General features: G+C 41.9%; 1 protein-coding gene across 1 annotated transcript in view; it reads left to right on the top strand.

Moving 5' to 3' along the window:
* LOC21409503 (histidine protein methyltransferase 1 homolog) overlaps window positions 1-20902 on the top strand; it is a 52786-nt gene that overhangs the window by 8607 nt on the left and 23277 nt on the right. Inside the window, exons 6-7 of the mRNA XM_024166652.1 lie at window positions 7232-7276; window positions 7354-7674. Coding sequence (XP_024022420.1) covers window positions 7232-7276; window positions 7354-7674 — 366 coding nt within the window. The remainder of the gene's footprint in view (window positions 1-7231; window positions 7277-7353; window positions 7675-20902) is intronic.

Here is a 20902-nt window from a genome sequence, read left to right as displayed (position 1 = left end):
AATTTAGCTATTTTAGGTATAAATCTGTGTATTTTAGGAAAGCTCTAACTAGGAATTATTCTTTCCTTTAATTAGTGATTTAGTTTCCTGATCTAATGGTTTCTTAGGTGCTGTAATTCTCTATAAAAGAACAATCTCAAATGATAGAAAATATTATTCCGTGCAACCTGTTTTTCAACTGACCCGACCCGAAAATTGCCCATGGACGGGCTTCGGGCAGGGGATGCCTGCCCGTGCCCGGTCGGGCTGCCCGATGCCTGACCGGCTGCCCGAATTTCATTTTTTTTTATATTATATTTTTATGTTGTATAAGAATTTGTATAATTACAATGTGTATATTACAATTTGAAATTTGAAATGAACACACAAGCTATATAAAAAAAATTACTTTATTGATTTTTAAATTTGTAATTTATGATTGGCTCGTTAAAAACCTTACCAAGAAAAATTCAATTGGGATAAAAACTTGGTAAGGAAAAAAGAGTGCAATCATTGTGGGACGAATTATAAATTTGACGAACTTACAAAGTCTATACAAGATTACAATAAAAACTATACAAATTAGAAATTATAAAGTAAATAAATATTTACAAATTAGAATAATAAAATTTAATTTGAAGCAGAATGATCGTCTTGAAAATTAAAAGTTAATCTATTAAATTCGTCGATCCATTCTTGGTTTGCCGGTGAGATTGTATCGTGTAAACGTTGGTCGGAACGGTCCCAATCCTTGATGCACACCAAAGCTTCAATAATATCCTGCTGCAATGCGTTTCTCCGTTCTTCAAGTATTCAGCCGGTTGTACTGAATGCTTGTTCGGCTGTAACAGTGGAGACCGGGATTGAAAAAAATATCCATTGCCAGTTGTGTTAGGATCAGCCAAGTTAATGCTTGTGCTCTTCACCACTCAACCAAATCAAACATTTCACTACTGTTTATAACTAAGCCCTCACTTAGGTACGCCATTAACTCGTTGAATCCGCCGCCACCTCTTGATGAAGATCCACTTCCACTCTCAGATTCTTCTTGACCTTGACTTCTCGTCGTTGTCTTCTTCTTCTTCTTAGACAACCCGAAAACATTCAAGAATTAATGCGGATTGTTGTCTCGTTGTTGCGGTTGTTCAACACCAGGTGTGTTTCTAAACCTACTTTCGTAAGAGATATATAGAAAATATATTTTTTCCTTTATAATAGGAAATTGGTCAGTAGTGTCAATAGTTAAAAATTCACTTAAGTTATCTAATCCACTTTCTAAACCTTTTAATTTTAATCTAGGGTAAAAAATAACACCGAAACCATACAACATGGGTAATTTAGACCAATATTTTTTAAATTTATTTTTCATAGAGGCGATGGGAACTCCTAAAATCTCGTGTGTCCTAAATTCACTAAATAAAATAGACATTCTTAAAAATTCTCCTAATGCTAATGGTGAAGTTGGGTAATAAGTTCCATTAAGCTTTAAGGTAATTTCGTGAAATTTACCTAAAAAGTTATACAAAAGTTCGGCAATTTGCCAATCAATTTCATCTATAAATCCTGTTCCTAATTTTGCACTAACATAATTTGTTATAGCATCTTTATAGGGGATGCATTGTTCAAGCGTTATGTAAGTGGAGCTCCATCTTATGGGCATATCTAAGGCTAATGCTCTAGGATTTTGATTACATGCTTGTAGAAATCTAAACAAATTTTGTATTTTTTGATTACTATCTTGAATCCAAGTAATGTTATCTCTAATTCTTTTAATATGACCTGACATTGATTTTAAACCGGACTTTACTATTAAATTAATTATATGACATGCACAACGTTGGTGAAAAATATCATTATTACCGAATAAACTTAAATCATTTTCAAAAAGTTCTATTGCTTTAATATTCGCAGTTGCATTATCTAATATTATGGCTATTATTCTATCTCTTAAACTATATTAATCAATAACAGATAAAATTGTGTTATATATTAAATTGGCAGTATGTGATCCTATAACACATTTGAAACCTAAGATTCTCTTATTCAAATCAAAACATTTATAATAATGTTCGGTTACAGCTAAATAATTCTTGTTGGCAACGGCGGACTAAATATCCGCCGTTAACGCAATGCAACCACTAGTAGAGTGTAGAAGGTTGATTAATGCTTCATTTTCTTGTTTATATAATTTTAATGCATCTTTCCTAAGAGTAGTTCTAGAAAAAAATTGTCCATTAGGATTATGTACAATTTTAATATAACGTTGCCAATTTCTTTGTTCAGTAAAACTTAGTGGTTGATCTAATGTGGCTATTAATCGTGCCATTTCCATACGATCAACTTGCGGATCGTATTTCCACGTGCTTAGACCGCCGGTTTGGCGGTCAAACGATAATTGCGTTTGGCGGAGATCAGCTCCGCCTCCTTGCTTTTGAAGACACTTTTCAGAGTGTCTTCTTAAGTGTGTAGTGCTATGAATAGTGTTACCTTGTAATTTTTCACTACAATATTTACATTGAGCTACGTATTTAATGTTACCGTTATTGTCGACCTACTCGAATGTGTTGAAGTGCTCCCAAACTGCTGAGGTACGCTTGCATTTCTTTTTAGAACTTGCAACACTTGCACTAGCACTACCGCTTGTCTCTCCTTCACGGCCACTTGTGCGACCACCATTACGTTCCCGACCTCTAGTACGTCCACCAGGGGTTGGATTTGCAGTTTCATCAGCAACTCTTTTCATAGTTTGCAATTCCTGCGTTTGAAAAACATTAAGAAATTGCCCTTCTTCGATGTTGAATTGGGCATCAATGGGAATATTACCACCACAACCAGAAGAAGTCATTATGAAAAATAAGAGAGATTGAGAGCGCTTTGAAAGAGTTTAAGAGAGATCGAGATTCGAGAGAGATTTAAGCGATATTAAGAGAGATTTGAGAGAGATTTGAGAGAGATTAAGAGAAATTGAGAGAGAATGAGAGTTTTGGGGTGAGAAAAATAGTTGGGGGGAGGGGGGTTATTTATAGGAAATTTTTTGGATTGAAAAAATTTTTTTTTCCCCCAAAAATTCGGGTCCAACGGCTACAATTTTTTCGGACAGTTCGGGCAAAAATCGGGTAGGTCGGGCAACGGTAAGAAATCCGACCGTTGGGTTCAAATTTTCGGACAAAATTCGGGTTCGGGTCGGGTTCGAGCAAAAAGATCCGTTTTGTTCAAAATTCGGGCATTTTTCGGGCTAATGGTAAAAAAAAATCAGGCATTTTTCGGGCAACGGGCAAAATTCGGGCAATGGTCACAAAAAATCGGGCAACGGTCAAAAAAATTCGGGCAGTTCGGGCACAAATTCGGGCAAAAATCGGGCAACTTAGGGTATTGCCGGAAAATTCAAAAAAAATCCGGTGAACGGCGGGGGATGACTTCTCCACGGCGGCGGGCTGTCGAGGGGATTAATATTTTCGGGCTACCCGAGCCCGTGCTAGAAAAAAACAGTGGTCGGGCGGCGAGAGGGGCCTACTGATATAAGGGCCAATTGGAGTTAACTGCCAATGACAATAGTACACAGATTGAATTCATTTTTGCTACTAGAGCAAACGTTTCCTGGTAGTCAATTCCATAAGTCTGTATGAATCCCTTTGCTACGAGCCTCGCTTTATATCTCTCCAAACTTCCATTAGCTTTACATTTAATGGTAAATACCCACTTGCAACCAACGGTTTTCTTTCCTTTGGGCAGATCCACTACTTCCCACGTTCCACTTTTCCTAAGAGCATTCATCTCTTCCATCACTGCCAATTTCCAATCTGGATCACTAAGTGCTTCCTGAATGTTTCTTGGAACAATCAAGTGTGAGATTTTTGAAATGAAAGCCTTATAATTATGGGAAAGTTTGTGATATGAGAAATATTTTGCAATAGGATGAATGGTGTAAGAATTGGTTCCTTTTTTATGAGCTATAGGAATATCAAGATCCTAAGGTTGTATATCAATTTCATTAGACTTAGGAATAAATGATAAAGAAGGAGGAATGGATGGCAAAGTTTGAATTTGTGTACCTGATCCTTTTAGGAATTCATCACTCGGAGGCTTTGATTGATCTTTTGCTATGATAGTAGATGAATCTCTTCCCCTTTGATGATTTATTTTCTTGGAATAAACCAAAAGCTCTGAGTTAGATTCTCTTGGAATCATAGGTAGCATTTCTCCCCCTGTCGAAGAGTCAACTAAGTTTGACAAGCTTTGGTTAGGCACATCACTCTTATTCGGATCTTGTTTTGTAATGGGTGATGATTCAAAAGTAATTGGTTTAGGTAAAGGAGTTGGAAGAATCTCCCAAAAATTTTCTTCATCATGTTCCTTCTGCCCCTGAAGAAAATTGTTTTGAAAATAAGGTTGTTTTTCAACAAAAGTAACATCCATGCTAACAAACATTTTCTTCGTTGGTGGATTAAAACACTTGTATCCCTTTTTATTTGGAGCATATCCGATGAAAATACATTTTTCAGCTCTAGGGTCAAGTTTTGATCGATTTTACCTAGCAAATGTACAAAAACAGTGCAGCCGAAAATCTTTAAAGGAAGGTTGGATTGAAGTCGTGTTATTGGATTGAAGTCGGATTGCTTCTTAAAATACTCAATCGGAGTAGTATAGTTTAGAACATGAGTAGGCATTCTGTTGATTAGAAAACAGGCTTTTAAAATGGCTTCTCCCCATAAATATTTAGGAGTATGCATTGAAAACATGAGAGCACGAGAAACCTCAAGTAAATGTTTATATTTTCTCTCAGCAATGCCATTTTGCTGAGGTGTATCAACACAAGTGGATTGATGATGAATCCCTTTTTTTTAAAAAAAATTCCCTAGCACTTCATTGAAATATTCAGTGCCATTATCAGTGTGGAGTATGCAGATTTTTGTTTGAAATTGAGTTTCAATCATTGCATAAAAATTCTTAAAAAGATTTTCAACTTCTGATTTTTCACGCATTAAGTAGACCCAACATAAACGTGTGTGGTCATCAATGAAAGTAACAAACCATCTTTTGCCAAACATTGTTTTGATCCTCGAGGGACCCCACACATCACCGTGGATTAAGTAAAATGGCCGTGAGGCTTGATAAGATTTCAAAGGATAACTAGAACGATGACTTTTTGATAAAATGCAGTTTTCACAATAAAGGGATGAACAATCCAATCCTTTAAACAAATCAGGAAACAATTTTTCTTAGATAAGGGAAACTAGGGTGCCCTAGCCTATAGTGCCAAAGCATTATTTGATCTTTAGTAGGGATAGAACCGATGCTACTCAAGCCTTGAGCTTTTTTATTATTGGAAATTCCATCTTCAAAGTAGTATAGACCATCTACCATCTTAGCATTGCCAATCATCCTCCCTGAGTTCTGCTCCTAAAATTCACAGTGGGATTCAAAGAAATCAACACGGCAATTAGAATCGCTGGACAATTTACTTACATATAGGAGATTGCAAGCAAGTTTTGGAACGTGAAGTACGGATTTGAGTGTTATATTTTTTGTTAAGTTGATCAAACCTTTTCTCGCAATGGGTGAAAAAGAACCATCAGCTATCCTGATTTTTTCTATGCCAGAACAAGGGACATAAGTATGAAACAAATGTGAAAAACTGGTCATATGATCAGATCTCCTGAATCATTGTCCAAGGAGCAGAACTCAGATTTAAATGACAGAATAGGGCATTTGGTTCACTACTTGACTGAGCCAGAGAAGCATTTGGAGTACCAGATGATCCAGTGTTGGATTTCAGCAGCTTCAGAAGGTGATCCATCTGCTCTTTGCTAAAGGGAACAGTGGAGATAGCTTTTGCTTCATGTGCAGAGGGAGACCGGTTGAATTTTCGGTTGTCCTTCCAATTTGCTGGCTTCCCGTGAATCTTCTAGCAATTTTCACGGGTGTGACGAGGCTTATTACAATAGTCACACCATACACGGGGTTTCTCTTCATTCTTTCTCGGAATAGCCCTTCTCACGTTTGCCTCCGATGCAATCAGTGTTGAGTTTTCAATGGGACTGCTTGACGCCTTTTTCCCGAGCATAACAAGCCGCTTCAAAGTATTGAAGTACTTTGTAATGCTGTCATCTCCTTGGCGGATTTCACCAAGCTTCAGCATGATCTCAAAAATCTGAGACTGGTTTCCCATATTTGAATACATCTGGTTGACATTATCCCAGAGTTCCTTAGCTGTGTGGTAGCACATATAGTTCGAGCTTATATCCTCCTCCACGGAATTCACCAGCCATGTCATCACTATTGAATTCTCCGCATCCCAGACAGAGTGTGTGGGATCGTCACTTGAAGGCTCCTTCTTGTCTCCAGTCAAATACCCGATCTTACCTCTGCCACGGATATACATCCGAACAGACTGTGACTAGCGCAGGAAATTGTCTCCATTTAGTCAGATGGTGGTAATTTGGACAGAATGTGAGTTCGAATCAGGATTCGAGTGGGTTGAGGATTCGGACACTTTTGGTTGGGTGACGGATGATGGAGTGGTTTCTGAATTGGCATCAGCATGGTGTTTTTTTTTTTTTCTTTTGGTGGTAGATGGCTTAGGGTTTTTTAGGAAATCAGAGATGGCTCTGATACCATATAAACGCAGGTAATGGGAAGAATGAATTGTATTGAATAACCTTTACAGAATGCACACTTAAATAGAATTACAATGGGGAACAAAAAAGGAAACTAGCTAAATTAGCCTATACTGATTTCTTTCCTGATTTCTAGTAATTTGACTAATTCTAATCTTTCCATATTTACATACTAATTCAATCCCTGGCACCTATTGCCTTTAATCACCGAATATTTCTACAATACTAGTCTAATCAAATCACTCCTAGAAATCATAAACTAATCTGCAAGAAAGGAAAGAATAAAATACAGCTAATATACAAAAGTCAATCCAAGATTTACTCGGATTTGTCCTAGTCATTAGGTAATCAACTTAGGATTTCCACACAACGCTAATGGATCTAATACAACAATGTGTCAATTTCATCTAATGATGTTAACTGTGCTGGTGAAAAGGAAATTATAGGGAAGAGAAGGCTTTAATTGTAGTGCTGACCTTTTACCCTGTCATTAATTTGATTAAAAGAAAATAAGGTATTGAGTCGTTTAACTGGCCTTAAATTATTACTGTATGACTTTCAGTTGCGACCTCTTTTATCTACTTTGGTCCTTTCCTTAATATGGCTTTCTTATCTCTCTTTTGATAATTTTTCAGCTTGGTTGCGGTCATGGACTTCCTGCAATCTTTGCATGCCGTGAGGTGAAGTTGACTTGATTCTTGAATTCTACTTCAATGTTCTAACTAGCTGTTGTAAGCTTCTTCTTTTGTTGCATTAGGGTGCTGCTGCTGTTCATTTCCAAGACTTTAATGCTGAGGTCCTTAAATGCCTTACTATACCCAATGTAAATGCAAATATCGAGAAAGTATCTCAGCTTTTGAAAGCAAATGCGACAGATTGTGAGTCAGGGACAGAAGTTCGTTTCTTTGCTGGTGACTGGAGTGAAATCGATAAACTTCTTTCTTATGCACGTGACACTAACAAGGAAACTGATTGTAGTTCAGGGAATGGTCTAGATCATGGGTATGATATAGTTTTAATGGCAGAGACAGTCTATTCCACGACCGTTCTCCAAAGACTTTATCAACTTATAAAAAAGGTATTCCTTTATCAAATGAATCCTACTAATGTTTGTCTTTTTATATAAACGTATAGTTTTAGGGCATGTTTACTTTGCATCAAAGGGAAAGGGAAAGCGAGTAGTGATTCCCCTTTCCATCTAATAATGCGATTACTAACAAAATTAGTAATGGAGATTTATTAGGCCCCACACAATATAGGGAATGAGGAAAGAAAATGTCAATCCTTGAACCCCCTTTAGTGTTGATTCCTTGTGATAGAACAAGAAGCTACCACACAAATTTAGAGCAAATATGCAAGAAAATTGATTGATCAAGCTGAAATCCGATATTGCTATTGAGAAAATTAGGAAAAAAGTACAAGATATGGGGGTTTTCGAGTGACCCCTTGTACTCCCTAGAGCAAAGCTCGGCTAATTTCTCTCCAGCAAGATGATCGATGCCTTCTTCGCTCTTCCTTATCCTATTTATTCCAATTACTAACATTCCCTGACCGAAAAGCCTCAGCACCTAATTCCAAACTTCTAGGCAAAACTAACAAACTAACTCCTCCAATCCCCTTCCTTTCATGTGCCAACTCAGCCCTCCTCCTAACCACTAGCAGAGATGTTCTCATGTGCTGCAGCTGCACCCCCATCTCCTGCTCCTGCGGGTTTCTACCCATGAAATCTCTTCCTAGCATAAGTGAATCGCAGGGGAGGCTTATCATTACCCCCGTCCCCAAGACTCACCTTGTCCTCAAGGTGGAAATGAGGGAACTGCCTGTCGATCGCCTCAAAAGACTCCCATGCATCCTCATGTTAGGCAGATGAGCCTAACGAATCAACACCTCCAATTCAGAATGTCCTTCCCGCACACGTTGGCGCACAGCTAGTAAGACAACAGGCTCAGTGTGCAACTCCAAGTCCCCTATGAGCTGAGGTGGTAAAATGGCCACGGGCTGATCCTGTCCAATAGCTCGGCGCAGTTGGGAGACATGAAACACAGGATGTATAGCGGGCCAACACGGGCCGTGATCTGAAAAGTGCTGTAGAAGCGATGACCTAGCTTCTCATTGTTGCGACGTGCCAGAGATTTTTGTCGGTAAGGACGAACCTTGAGGTACACCAATCCCCCAACCATAAAGTGAACGTCCCTTCTCTTGCCATCGGCCAAAGTCTTCATCTTTTGCTGAGCGCGGAGTAGGTGATGCTTCAGTAAGTCCAACATAGCATTCCACTCCATAAGCTGCCTCTCGACCGAGTCCACTGAGGAAGCTCCCATGCCATAGCGCAACAGAGGGGGAGGAGTGCACCCATACATCACTTGGAAAGGGGTTGTTCGAGTGGCAGTATGAAATGAAGTATTGTACCCAATACTCCAACCATGGCAACACCTTGTTCCATTGCCCGGGCTTATCAGATGTAAAGCAACGTAAGGAAGTCTCCACGCACCTATTGAATACTGTAGTTTTGAGAGAACTTTTCTTGTATTAGTTGTGCCAAAACATGGCTATATTATATATACACAAGGATACACGGTATATATGTTGTCATTACAGCTGTGATTATAACAGAAAAAAGAAAACAAATCACCTATTCAAAATAGCAAACTAATTACACATTAATTCTAGGAAGTCAACTATCTACTTTCCTAAAATATACAAAACATATCCGGATTCTTTCCTAATCTCCAATATCCAGATTCTTTCCTATTTTCCAAGACTCCCCCTCAAGCTGGAGAGTATACATCTTTCATTCCTAGCTTGGAGATAATTCCTTGGAATGCTGTGTTATCTAGGCCCTTGGTGAGTACATCTGCGAGTTGACTCTTGGTCGAGCTATATGGAGTACAAATCAGTCCACTATCCAACTTATCCTTTATAAAATTCCTATCTACCCCGATATGCTTCGTTCGGTCATGTTGCACAGGATTATGAGCTATACTGATCGCGGACTTGTTGTCACATAGTAATCTCTGTGGAAAGTCGTTAGAATAGGATTGTATAGCTGTAATTTCCTATTTTATAGGGATTTGATTTGTTTCCTGATTTCTCTAGATAAGGAGTTACCTAATATAGGACTGAAATCAAGGGATTTAAAACCGGCTGTGGTTATCCCTAATTGTATATAAATAGTGGCTGTACAGAATTGTTTTCTGGAATAAGAAGAATTATTCTTTCTCCTAAAAACCTAATCCGGCTCTAAGAATTCTTCATGGTATCAAAGCAAGGCTACTGATCCGGTTTTTAGGATTTTCTTTTCAAGCCAAAACCCTAGTTTCGTTTCAGTCCTCAACCGGGAAAAACTAGTATTCCATAACCCTAGTTTTTGTTTCAGTCATCAACCGGAAAAAAACCCTAAACCTCATGGCATCAGAAACTGACAGCCCTTCAGGAACAATGGCTGGTCAGGACAGTTTTAATGCTGGCCGATCAGAGGGGTCCCTTCTTCTCATCACTCAACACAAGTTGAATGGTCAGAATATCTCCAATGGGCCAAATCAGTAATGATGTTTATCTCAGGCAAGGGGAAGGACGATTACCTCACGGGATTGGCTACTGCACCAAAGCCGAATGACCCTAAGTACAAGATCTGGAAAGCAGAAAATAATATGGTGATGTCTTGGCTAGTCAACACCATGGACGCAGACATAGGGCAGAATTTCTTGTTCTACGACACTGCACATGAAATTTGGATGGCGGCTCAAGAGACTTATTCTGATAACGAAAACACTACTGAATTATTCGAGATCAAGGGGGCACTTCATGATCTACGGCAGGGTGAATCAAATGTCACTCAATACTATAATTGTCTCACTCGTTATTGGAGACAACTGGACATGTTTGATAGTCCGGCTTGGGAATGTCCTGGAGATGCAACCCTCTACAAGAAGATTATAGAGAAAGAGAGAGTCTTCAAGTTTCTTATAGGGCTTGACAAATCCCTCGATGAAGTAAGGGGGAGGATTCTTGGACCCAAGCCACTACCATCCATTCGGGAAGCATTCTCGGAAGTCAGACGAGAGGAAAGTAGGAAGAAACTTATGCTAGGAAGGTTACTGCCCACAGGTAACGAAGCTTCAGCCCTTGCAGAAGAGGAGTCAATGCAGCCCACGACACAAAACAGAAGAAAACTCGGCATTGGTGTGATCACTGCAGGAAAACAGGTCACACTCGAGACACTTGCTGGAAAATCCATGGAAAGCCCACCGATTGGAAGCCAAGTCGAGAAAGAGAAGCTCGGAGTTTTGTTGCAGCCCCCGAAGACAAGGAAAAACCCACAAGCATGGAACCAAGTCTCTTTAGCAAGGAGCAAGTCGAATGGCTGCAGCAAATGTTCAACCAGAATTCCAATCAAGGCCCAACTGTCTCCACGGGATCTGCTGCCCAGAAAGGTATTTTTTCAGCCGCTAATCATGTCAAAACAGCGGACTCCGCAGACTGGATTGTTGATTCAGGAGCCTCAGACCACATGACTGGTGATGCTTCATTATTTCAAGAATGTTATCCTTGCCTTGGAGAGTATAAAGTCTGGATTGTTGATGGATAACTTTCTCCAGTAACAGGAATTGGAAAAGTGGTCATCTCTAATACATTAACTCTTCAGTCCGTTCTTTTGGTTCCCAAATTAACGTGCAATTTGCTATCTGTCAGCAAACTTACCAAAGATTCTAAATGTGTTGCTAAGTTTTCACCCACTTCTTGTTTATTTCAGGTTTTGGATTCGGGGAAGATGATTGGCAATGCTAAGGAAAATCAGGGACTCTACTGGATTAGGGACAAAGCTTGTCCTCACTCTCGGGCCTATCACTCCATGACCTCCTCAGTTCAAAATTCGGATACTTCTATGTTTTTTGATTCAAATAAAGACAGTAGCATTAGGTTACTGCATTTTCGTTTAGGACACCCAAATTTCATGTACTTGGCAAAAATGTTCTCTTCATTATTTATCAATAAAAATCCGAAATTATTCCAATGTGAAGTGTGGCAGTTTTCAAAGCATTGTCGTAGTACATATCCTATTCAAGGGTACAAACCTTTTCATCCTTTCTCAGTCATACACAGTGATATTTGGGGACCATCTCGGATTCCAAATATAACTGGTGCAAGATGGTTTGTATCCTTTATTGATGATCACACCCGAGCCACCTGGGTATTCCTTATGAAAGAAAAATAAGAGGCTGGCCCCCTATTTAGGCCCTTCCACTCTATGATAAAAAATCAATTTCAAGCCACTGTTCAAGTCTTTCGAACTGACAATGCTCGAGAATACTTCAATTCAATTCTAGGACCCTACCTTCTCGAGAATGGCATTATCCATCAAAGCTCATGTACAGATACCCCTCAACAAAATGGAATCGCAGAAAGGAAGAACAAACATCTCCTTGAGGTAGCCCGTTCTATCCTATTTTCCAGTAATGTACCAAAATGTTTTTGGGGGGAAGCAGTTTTAACTGCTACTTATCTAATTAATAGGATGCCATCTCGAATCTTAAAGTTTAGTACACCATGCCAAGTACTTCTCAAAATCTTCCCACAAAGCCGAGTGGTGAACACTATACCACTCAAGGTATTCGGATGTTCAGCCTATGCCCATATTCCCTCTCATCAACGTAGCAAACTTGATCCTAAGTCTCGTAAGTGTTTGTTCCTAGGGTACTCTCCTCATAAAAAAGGGTATAAGTGCTACTGTCCATCCACCAGAAAGACATACATCACTATGGATGTGACCTTCATGGAAAATGTTCCATTTTATTCCAAAACCGCTATTTAGGGGGAGAAAGTGCAAGAAGAATATCAGTTTTGGGATAGCATGATGCTAGATGAACCAATGAGTGATATCACTCCTTTACATCCCGAGGCTGAGAAGGAACTCCTAGTTTACACCAGGCGGAAGAAGATCCCTAAACCAGTAGAACATTCGGAGATTCCTATGCCTTGCCAAGCAGACAACCCGAGTTCAACTCCAAATGAAGTAATACAAGGTAACACTGAATCCGAGCCTTATTCTAAGGATTTGTGCGTGCCTGATGATCTTACTTAGCCAATTGCTCAAAGGAAAGGGATTAGATCGTGCACTCAACATCCTATCTCATACTTTGTGTCCTATGAGAAACTGTCTCCGAGTTACAGGGCCTTCACCGCCAATCTAGACAGTATTTAGATACCAAGGAACATCCAAGAGGCGCTACTACATCCAGAATGGAAACAAGCTGTTAATGAGGAGTTAAGAGCCTTAAAAAAGAATGGTACTTGGGAGCTTACACACCTTCCTGAGGGCAAACAAGCAGTAGGTTGTAAGTGGGTTTTCACTGTTAAATATAAAGCAGATGGAAGTATTGACAGGTACAAGACCAGACATCAGCTTCGCTGTCAACACGGTTAGTCAATTCATGAATAGTCCGAATGAAGAGCATCAAGAAGCAGTATACAGGATTCTAAGGTACTTAAAGATGTCTCCCGGCAAAGGTTTATTTTTCAAGAAAGGAACAAACAGAGGCATAGAGATCATGTCAGATGCAGATTGGGCAGGATCTTTGACTGATATGCGATCAACCTCTGGCTACTGTTTGTTTGTATGGGGAAATCTTGTCAGCTGGAGGAGCAAAAAACAATCAGTAGTCGCTCGGAGTAGTGCTGAAGCTGAGTTCAGGGCCCTAGCTCATGGAATTTGCGAAGGAATGTGGCTAAGAAGACTCCTAGAAGAACTACAACTCCCAATAAAGACTCCTATGGAACTGTTGTGTGACAATCAGGCAGCCATCAGTATTTCGAAGAATCCAGTTCTTCATGATCGCACCAAGCACGTGGAAATAGACCGTCACTTTATCAAAGAAAAGATAGAGGATGGAATTGTGGAAGTTGTCTACACGCCCACACGACAACAAACTGCAGACGTGTTCACCAAAGCCATTGCAAGAACTCATTTGGATACTCTACTATCCAAGCTGGGAATGATTGACATACATTCTCCAGCTTGAGGGGGAGTGTGGAAAGTCGTTAGAATAGGATTGTATAGCTGTAGTTTCCTATTTTATAGGGATTTGATTTGTTTCTTGATTTCTCTAGATAAGGAGTTACCTAATATAGGGCTAAAATTAAGGGATTTAAAACCGCTATGGTTATCCCTAATTGTATATAAATAGTGGCTGTACAGAATTGTTTTCTGGAATAAGAAGAATTATTCTTTCTCCTAAAAACCTAATCCGGCTCTAAGAATTCTTCAATCTCATAGGTCCTTCCCATTTGATTTTTTGGTCTTCTAGGATTATCTTGATCCATAGTTAGTCACATATCCCTAGTGCCATTGCTCTGAATTCTGCCTCTGCGCTTAATCTTGCTACCACGTTATGCTTCTTACTCCTCCATGTCACGAGGTTACCTCCAAGAAACGTGCAATAACTCGAGGTAGATCATCTATCAATAGGAGAGCTTGCATAATCTGCATCGGTGTAAACCTCAAGTGACATTACACCATTCCTTCTGAATAAAACACCTCTACCAGGATTTCCCTTCAGGTAGTGTAGTATTCTATTTACTGTATGCAAGTGAGCCTCCTTGGGAGTTTGCATAAACTGGCTTACAACGCTTACGGAAAATGCAATGTCTGGTCTCGTATGTGTTAAGTAGATGAGCTTCCCAACCAGCCTTTAGTACATTTCCCTGTCTATTGTTGGAATTTCTCCTGCTTCGCCAAGCTTGTGATTTACATTGATCGGTGTGGATGCTGGTTTACATGCAACTTTCCCGTCTCCTTCAAGAGATCTGTGATATATTTATGCTGTGAAATAAGGATCCCCTCACTGGAATGAGGTACTTCAATTCCTAAGAAATACTTTAGTCTACCAAGTTCATCTCAAATTCCTTGGCTAGACTTTCTCAACACTTCTTTTTCCTCTCATAGTTTTCAGTTATAATTATGTCATCAACATAGACCAAGAGAGCTGTTACTCCCCCTGAATCTGAGTGCTTGATGAAGAGTGTATGATCAACCTGACTCTGTTTGTGTCCGGTGGCCAGCATTGCTTTTGAGAATCTTCTAAACCAGGCTCTAGGAGATTGCTTGAGACCATATAATGCCTTCTTCAACCGGAACACCTTGTTGTCTCCTGTATTCCCTTTGAATCCTAGAGGAATCTCCATGTATATCTCCTCCTCTAACTCACCATGGAGAAAACCATTTTTTACATCAAATTGATCTAAATACCAATTGAAGTTGGCGGCCAGTGATAGCAGGATTCTGATGGTATTCATTTTAGCCACTGGAGCAAATGTCTCCTAATAGTCAACACCATAAGTCTGCGTGTATCCCTTTTGCCACAAGTTTGGCTTTTTATCTTTCAAGTGAACCATCTGACTTGTACTTCACTGTATACACCCATTTGCCTCTGACGACTTTCTTTTCCAGCGGCAGATCAACTAACCTCCCATGTACTATTCTTTCCAAGTGCCTGCATTTCATCTCTCATAGCAACTTTCCATTTCTCATTAGATAATGCCTCGAAAATAGTATTAGGAATATGAATAGTATTCAAACTTGACCAATAAATTTTTATGTGAAGGTGAAAAATTTTCAAGTGACATATTTTGCTAGAGGGTACAGAGGATGTTTAGTGCATTCCCTTGTACGTTTCCTAACAACAATGGGAGGTGAGAATCATTGGATATTTGAGAAGAAGTAATGTTTGGAACTGTACTTATCTCAATTTTAGGTGTGGGTTGTGATTCTTTGACTTGTTCAAGAGCAGGATCCAGATCTTTACGCCTAGAGTAAACCTGATCAAACCTAAATGTGTCATGGAGTGTTTTATTTCCTATCACTGGTGGAGGAGTTTGATCTGTTTCAGATGGTTCATGAAATGGTTCAGGCTCTGTTTGGGATAACCCAGGTGACTCGGCTACTGGCTCGACTGACTCAGGAGGTTCTGGTTTGAATGAGGCAAGGAAGTAGAAGTAGGAGGCAAGGAAGTAGGAGATAGGTCGAGTAGAAATATGTCCCTGTCCTTATCTTCCATAGATGACAATTACTCCCCCTAAAGATAAGGTTGGGTGAAATATGGTTTGTTTTCCTCAAATGTAACAGCAGAGATGAAGGTTTTTCTGGTAGGTGGATGAAAACATTTATACCCCCTCTGAGTTGAAGAATATCCCACAAAAACACACTTAATGGCTCTTGGGTCTAATTTTCCCCTGTTGTGGCTATGAATGTGAACAAATGCAGTGCATCCAAAAATCCTAGGAATGAGATTATTTGTGATTCAGAGATCGGGATAGAACTTAGAAAGAATTTCCAATGGTGTTTTAAACCCCAAAACTCATGAGGGTAGTCGATTGATCATGTATGCGGTTGTCAGAACAGCTTCCCCCAATAATTGTATGGAACATTTTGGTGAAAAAGAAGAGCTCGAGGGATAGAACGAAGATTCATGAGCACTGCCTTCTTTCTGAAAGTATGGATACAAGGTTTGATTGAAGTAATCCCTGGCATTATTTGACCCAAATCTTTTAATTTTAACCCCAAACTAGTTCTGAATCATGTTATGAAAATTTGGAAGAACGCTGCTAACATCATGTTTTGATTTAAGAAGAAAGATCCAAGACACCCTAGTGCAATCATCAATAAACGAAACAAACTATCGTGAGCGAGAAACATTTGGTATTGTGGATGGTCCCTAAATATCACTATGAATTAAATAAAACAAAATAGATCAGTTTTCATTTTTGATTGGAAAAGGTACACGTTTATGTTTTGCAAGTTCACAAACCTCACAATGAAAGTGTTCATTCCCCAATTCTTTAAACAAGGATGGAAACATAATTTTTAGGATTCCAAAAGATTGATGTCATAGTCTAAAATGATAGAGCCAAATGGTATCTTTATTGGATAGTGACAAAAAAGAAAAATTTTTCTTGACATTATTAGATTTGCCTGGTTCCTCTAGATGGTATAGTCCGTCTCTCTCCTTAGCAAGTCCAATCCTCTTCCCCGAAACTTGGTCCTGAAATAGACAATAAGAAGGATGAAAAAGTACGTTACAGTTCATGTCATGGGTCATTCTTTGTATGGATATCACGTTGGTGGAAACTTTAGGGACATAAAGCACGTTTTTTAGAGTGAGAGATGGAGAAATATGGATATCCCCTAGACCAACTACAGTGATAAGGGAACCATCTGCGACAGCTATTTTTCTATTGTTTGGACAGGGTATATAAGTGTTGAAATTTGGTGAAAGAATGAGTCATGCGATCAGTGGTACCGGAGTCAATAATCCATAAATCCTTGATACTATTATCCTAGACAGTTAATCCTTGAGAAACAGAAAACTTACTGATAGATTCCACACAGAAAAGCAGCAAAATGATAGGAAAAGAAGCTGGAAGTTTGTATTAATGGAAGCCAATCGGAAATACAGAAAAATGCAAGAAAGTAAGATAGGTATTGAGCTTTCGAGAGGCTCAATTCTCTCCCAGAGGAACTACTATTCTTTACTCACTAATTGCCTGCCTATTTTCCCGCAATTCCCCCTACTTATTCCATTACAACTGAATTCCCCTATAACTAACACGGATCCCCAGGCTCCCACAAAAGTTACCCAAATAGGCCTTACCGTACCAACTAATTCCCCCCCCCACCCCCCCCACGTACCCCCCCCCCCCCCCCCCTCACGTGCTTGTCACGCCTAGCATAAGTGAACCGAATAGGGGGCTTATCAGTACTCCCCTCCCGATGAGTCACCTTGTCCTCAAGGTGAAACGTGGGAAATTGTCCTTGGATTAACTCAAAAGGTTCCCACGTGGCCTCTGCAGGAGATTGACTTTTCCACTGAATCAACACCTCTAGGGGGTGTGTACCAGTTGCCGAAGACGTGCGCAAGCTGAGTACTTTCTCTGGCTCGATCAACAGCTCATACTCTTCAGTCAGGTGGGGAGGCAGCGCGGAGATCACCGACGTGGAGCCCACCGCGCGACGGAGCTGGGACACGTGGAACACGGGATGAAGAGAAGAAGACTCGGGCAACTGGAGTCTGTAGGCGACCGCTCCTACTCGCGCGAGGACTTTGAAAGGTCCATAAAACGGGGGAGCGAGCTTCTCATTAGGACGTCGAGCTAAGGATTTGAGGCGATAGGGTCGGATCTTCAAGTAGGCTAGGTCCCCCACTTCGAACTGCACATCCCGGCGATGCCTATCTCCTTGGTGCTTCATTTTCTGCTGTGCCCGCAGCAACTGCTGGTGTAATTCCTCCAAGACAGCGTCGCGGTCCTGCAGTTGCTGGTCCACCGCCGAGAAGGGAGTGGAACCAACCACAAAACGCAGCAAACGGGGAGGGTCCCGACCATAAACCGCCTGGAAAGGTGTGGTTCGTGTGGCCGTGTGAAACGACGTATTGTACCAATACTCTGCCCATGGCAGCCAACGCGCCCACATCCTAGGCCGGGTGGAAGCAAAACAGCGCAGGTACGTCTCCACGGAACGATTGACAACCTCGGTCTGCCCATCCGTTTGAGGGTGGTATGCTGTGCTATGCTTGAGCACCGTTCCCTGAAGACGGAAGAGGTCGGTCCAGAACTTGCTCATGAACACCTTGTCCCTGTCGGAAACAATGGAAGAGGGAATGCCATGGAGGCGGACTACCTCTTTCACAAAGAGTCCGGCTACCGACTAAGCTGTGAATGGGTGTCGGAGTCCCACAAAGTGGGCATACTTGCTCAGTCGATCCACGACGACTAAGATAGCGTCGACCCCCTCGGAACGCGGAAGTCCCTCGATGAAATCCATCGAAACATCCCCCCAAATGCGGTCCGGTATTGGCAACGGCTGCAGCAATCCCCCGGGAGCCAAGGTGGTATTCTTGTTTTGTTGGCATACGGTGCACTGCGCCACATACTGTAGGATATCCCGCTTCATCCTTGGCCAATAGAAGCAACCCTGCACTCTCTTAAGGGTCTTCAAATAGCCGGAGTGGCCCCCCACAACACCGTCATGTAACTCCTTGAGGATAGTCCCCACCAGCGGTGAGGAGCGTGGCACCACCAGTCGGTGGTGATATAACAAACGTCCCTGCACGAGACTATACTCCGCAGGACCAATGCCGCCCTGTTTAAAGGTGTCAACCACGGCTCGAAGCTTCTCATCCTGCATCACATGCGCGTCGAGGTCCCCTAGTATTAGGGAGTATGGAGTAGCCAGGGCCGAGAGGGAAGGAAGTGGTTCCCGGCGGGACAAGGCGTCCGCGGCCTTGTTGTCCAAACCTGGCTTGTAGTGAATATCGAAATCATAGCCCATGAGTTTGGTGAGCCACCTCTGGTACTCAGCGCTAACCTCCCGCTGTTCGAGCAAGTATTTAAGGCTCCGTTGGTTGGTGCGGACCACAAAGCGGCGGCCCAAAAGGTAGTGGCGCCACTTGCGGATGGCCATCACAATTGCCATCAATTCGCGCTCGTAAGCGGATTTCAAACGCGTGCGAGAGGAGAGTGTCTGGCTGAAGTAGGCGAGGGGGCGGTTGTTTTGCATCAACACTGCTCCCAGGCCATGGCCGGACGCATCCGCCTCTTACCACAAAAAGCTGAGTAAAGTCGGGTAAGGCCAAGACGGGTACCGTTGTCATGGCCTGCTTAAGGCAGGAAAAAGCCTTGTGGCCGCGGCATCCCAGTGGAAGCTGTCGCGTTTAAGGAGCTAGGTGAGCGGCCAAGCCAGGGTGCCGTAACCGGCCACGAACCGGCGGTAGTAACCTGTAAGCCCGAGGAACCCTCTTAGCTCCCGCAGCATAGTTGGCGTTGGCCACTGGAGCATGGCTGAGATTTTAGCGTCATCCGCTGCCACCCCCGTTGGCGGAAATGACATGGCCAAGGTACTCCAGTTGGGATTGGCTGAACTCACACTTCTTCTCATTGGAAAATAACTGGTGCTCCCCCAAAATGTCTAGGACCCTTCGCAAATGGATGACATGATCGTCCATGGTCCGGCTGTACACTAAGATGTCATAAAAAAAAAACGAGTACAAACTGCCACAGATGCTCCTTGAAAATCTCATTCATGAGAGCCTGAAAGGTTGCCGGGGCGTTGGTAAGCCCGAAAGGCATTACCAAGAACTCATAGTGGCCATCGGGGGTTCGGAATGCGGTCTTAGGAACGTCCTCTTGCCTGACACGGATTTGATGATATCCCGACTTGAGATCGAGTTTGGAGAAAACCGTGGCCCCTCGGAGCTCGTCCAATAATTCATCGATCATCGGGATCGGAAATTTGTCCGGCACTGTTGCTTTGTTCAATGCGTGGTAATCCACGCAAAACCTCCAACTACCGTCTTTTTTCTTAACTAGCAGAACTGGGTTCGAATAAGGGCTAATACTTGGCTGAATTATTCCTGCCGCCAACATATCCCTCACCAAACGCTCAATCTCGGTCTTTTGAATCTGCGGATACCTGTAGGGCCGCACATTTATTGGCGCAATGCCCGGATGGAGCATGATCGCGTGATCTCGTCCGCGACTCGGTGGTAGCCCTTGTGGCCACTCAAAGACATGCCGGTGCCGTTGCACTACTTCCACCAGGGGCTGTGGAACAGCCGCCTGCTTTCCCCCATCATCCACGGAGATGCTTCCTAGTTCCAGCAGGACCCCTTTCTCCTACTCACGGAAAGCCTTAACCATGGCCTTAAGTGATGCCCGGGAGTGACATAGGCTGGGATCCCCTTGAAGTCCAATTCACCTGCATGCCACCTAGGGATTCAAGCCACTGCATGCCTAGGATTACATCGGCACTGCCTAGTTCCAAAGGTAGGAAATCCTCAATGATCTCAATGTTCTGGAGGGTTAGCACGACTCCTTTACACACACCCTCTCCTTTTATGGTTATTCCCGTGCCCATCAATACCCCATAGCAATTAGTCGCAACCTTCGGGATACCTAATTTTTCAACCAACGCTACCGAGATGAAATTATGGGTGGCCCCACAATCGACCATCACCACCACCTCTTGCTGGCCAATTCACCCATTAACCTTCATGGTGTTTGGGGTGGTCAGGCCAACTACAGAGTTAATGGACAGTTCCATGGTCTCGCGGACCTCCTCCGTGCCTCCTTCTTGCCCTTCCCTCTCAGCCTCATCCCACTCCCCTACTTCTATCTCATCATTAATCATTAGAATGTGAAGTTCCTTGTTTTTGCAACGATGGCCAAATGAGTATTTCTCATCGCAATGCAAACAAAGTCCCTTATCCCTCTTAGCTTGCCACTCCGCATCAGTCATTCGCTTAAAGGGAAGAGCG

This window comes from Morus notabilis, unplaced genomic scaffold, assembly GCF_000414095.1.
Source record: "Morus notabilis unplaced genomic scaffold, ASM41409v2 Scaffold35, whole genome shotgun sequence".
Lineage (NCBI taxonomy): Eukaryota > Viridiplantae > Streptophyta > Magnoliopsida > Rosales > Moraceae > Morus > Morus notabilis.
Note: the sequence above shows the minus strand (reverse complement) of the source record. Positions and strands in the feature narration are given on the sequence as shown.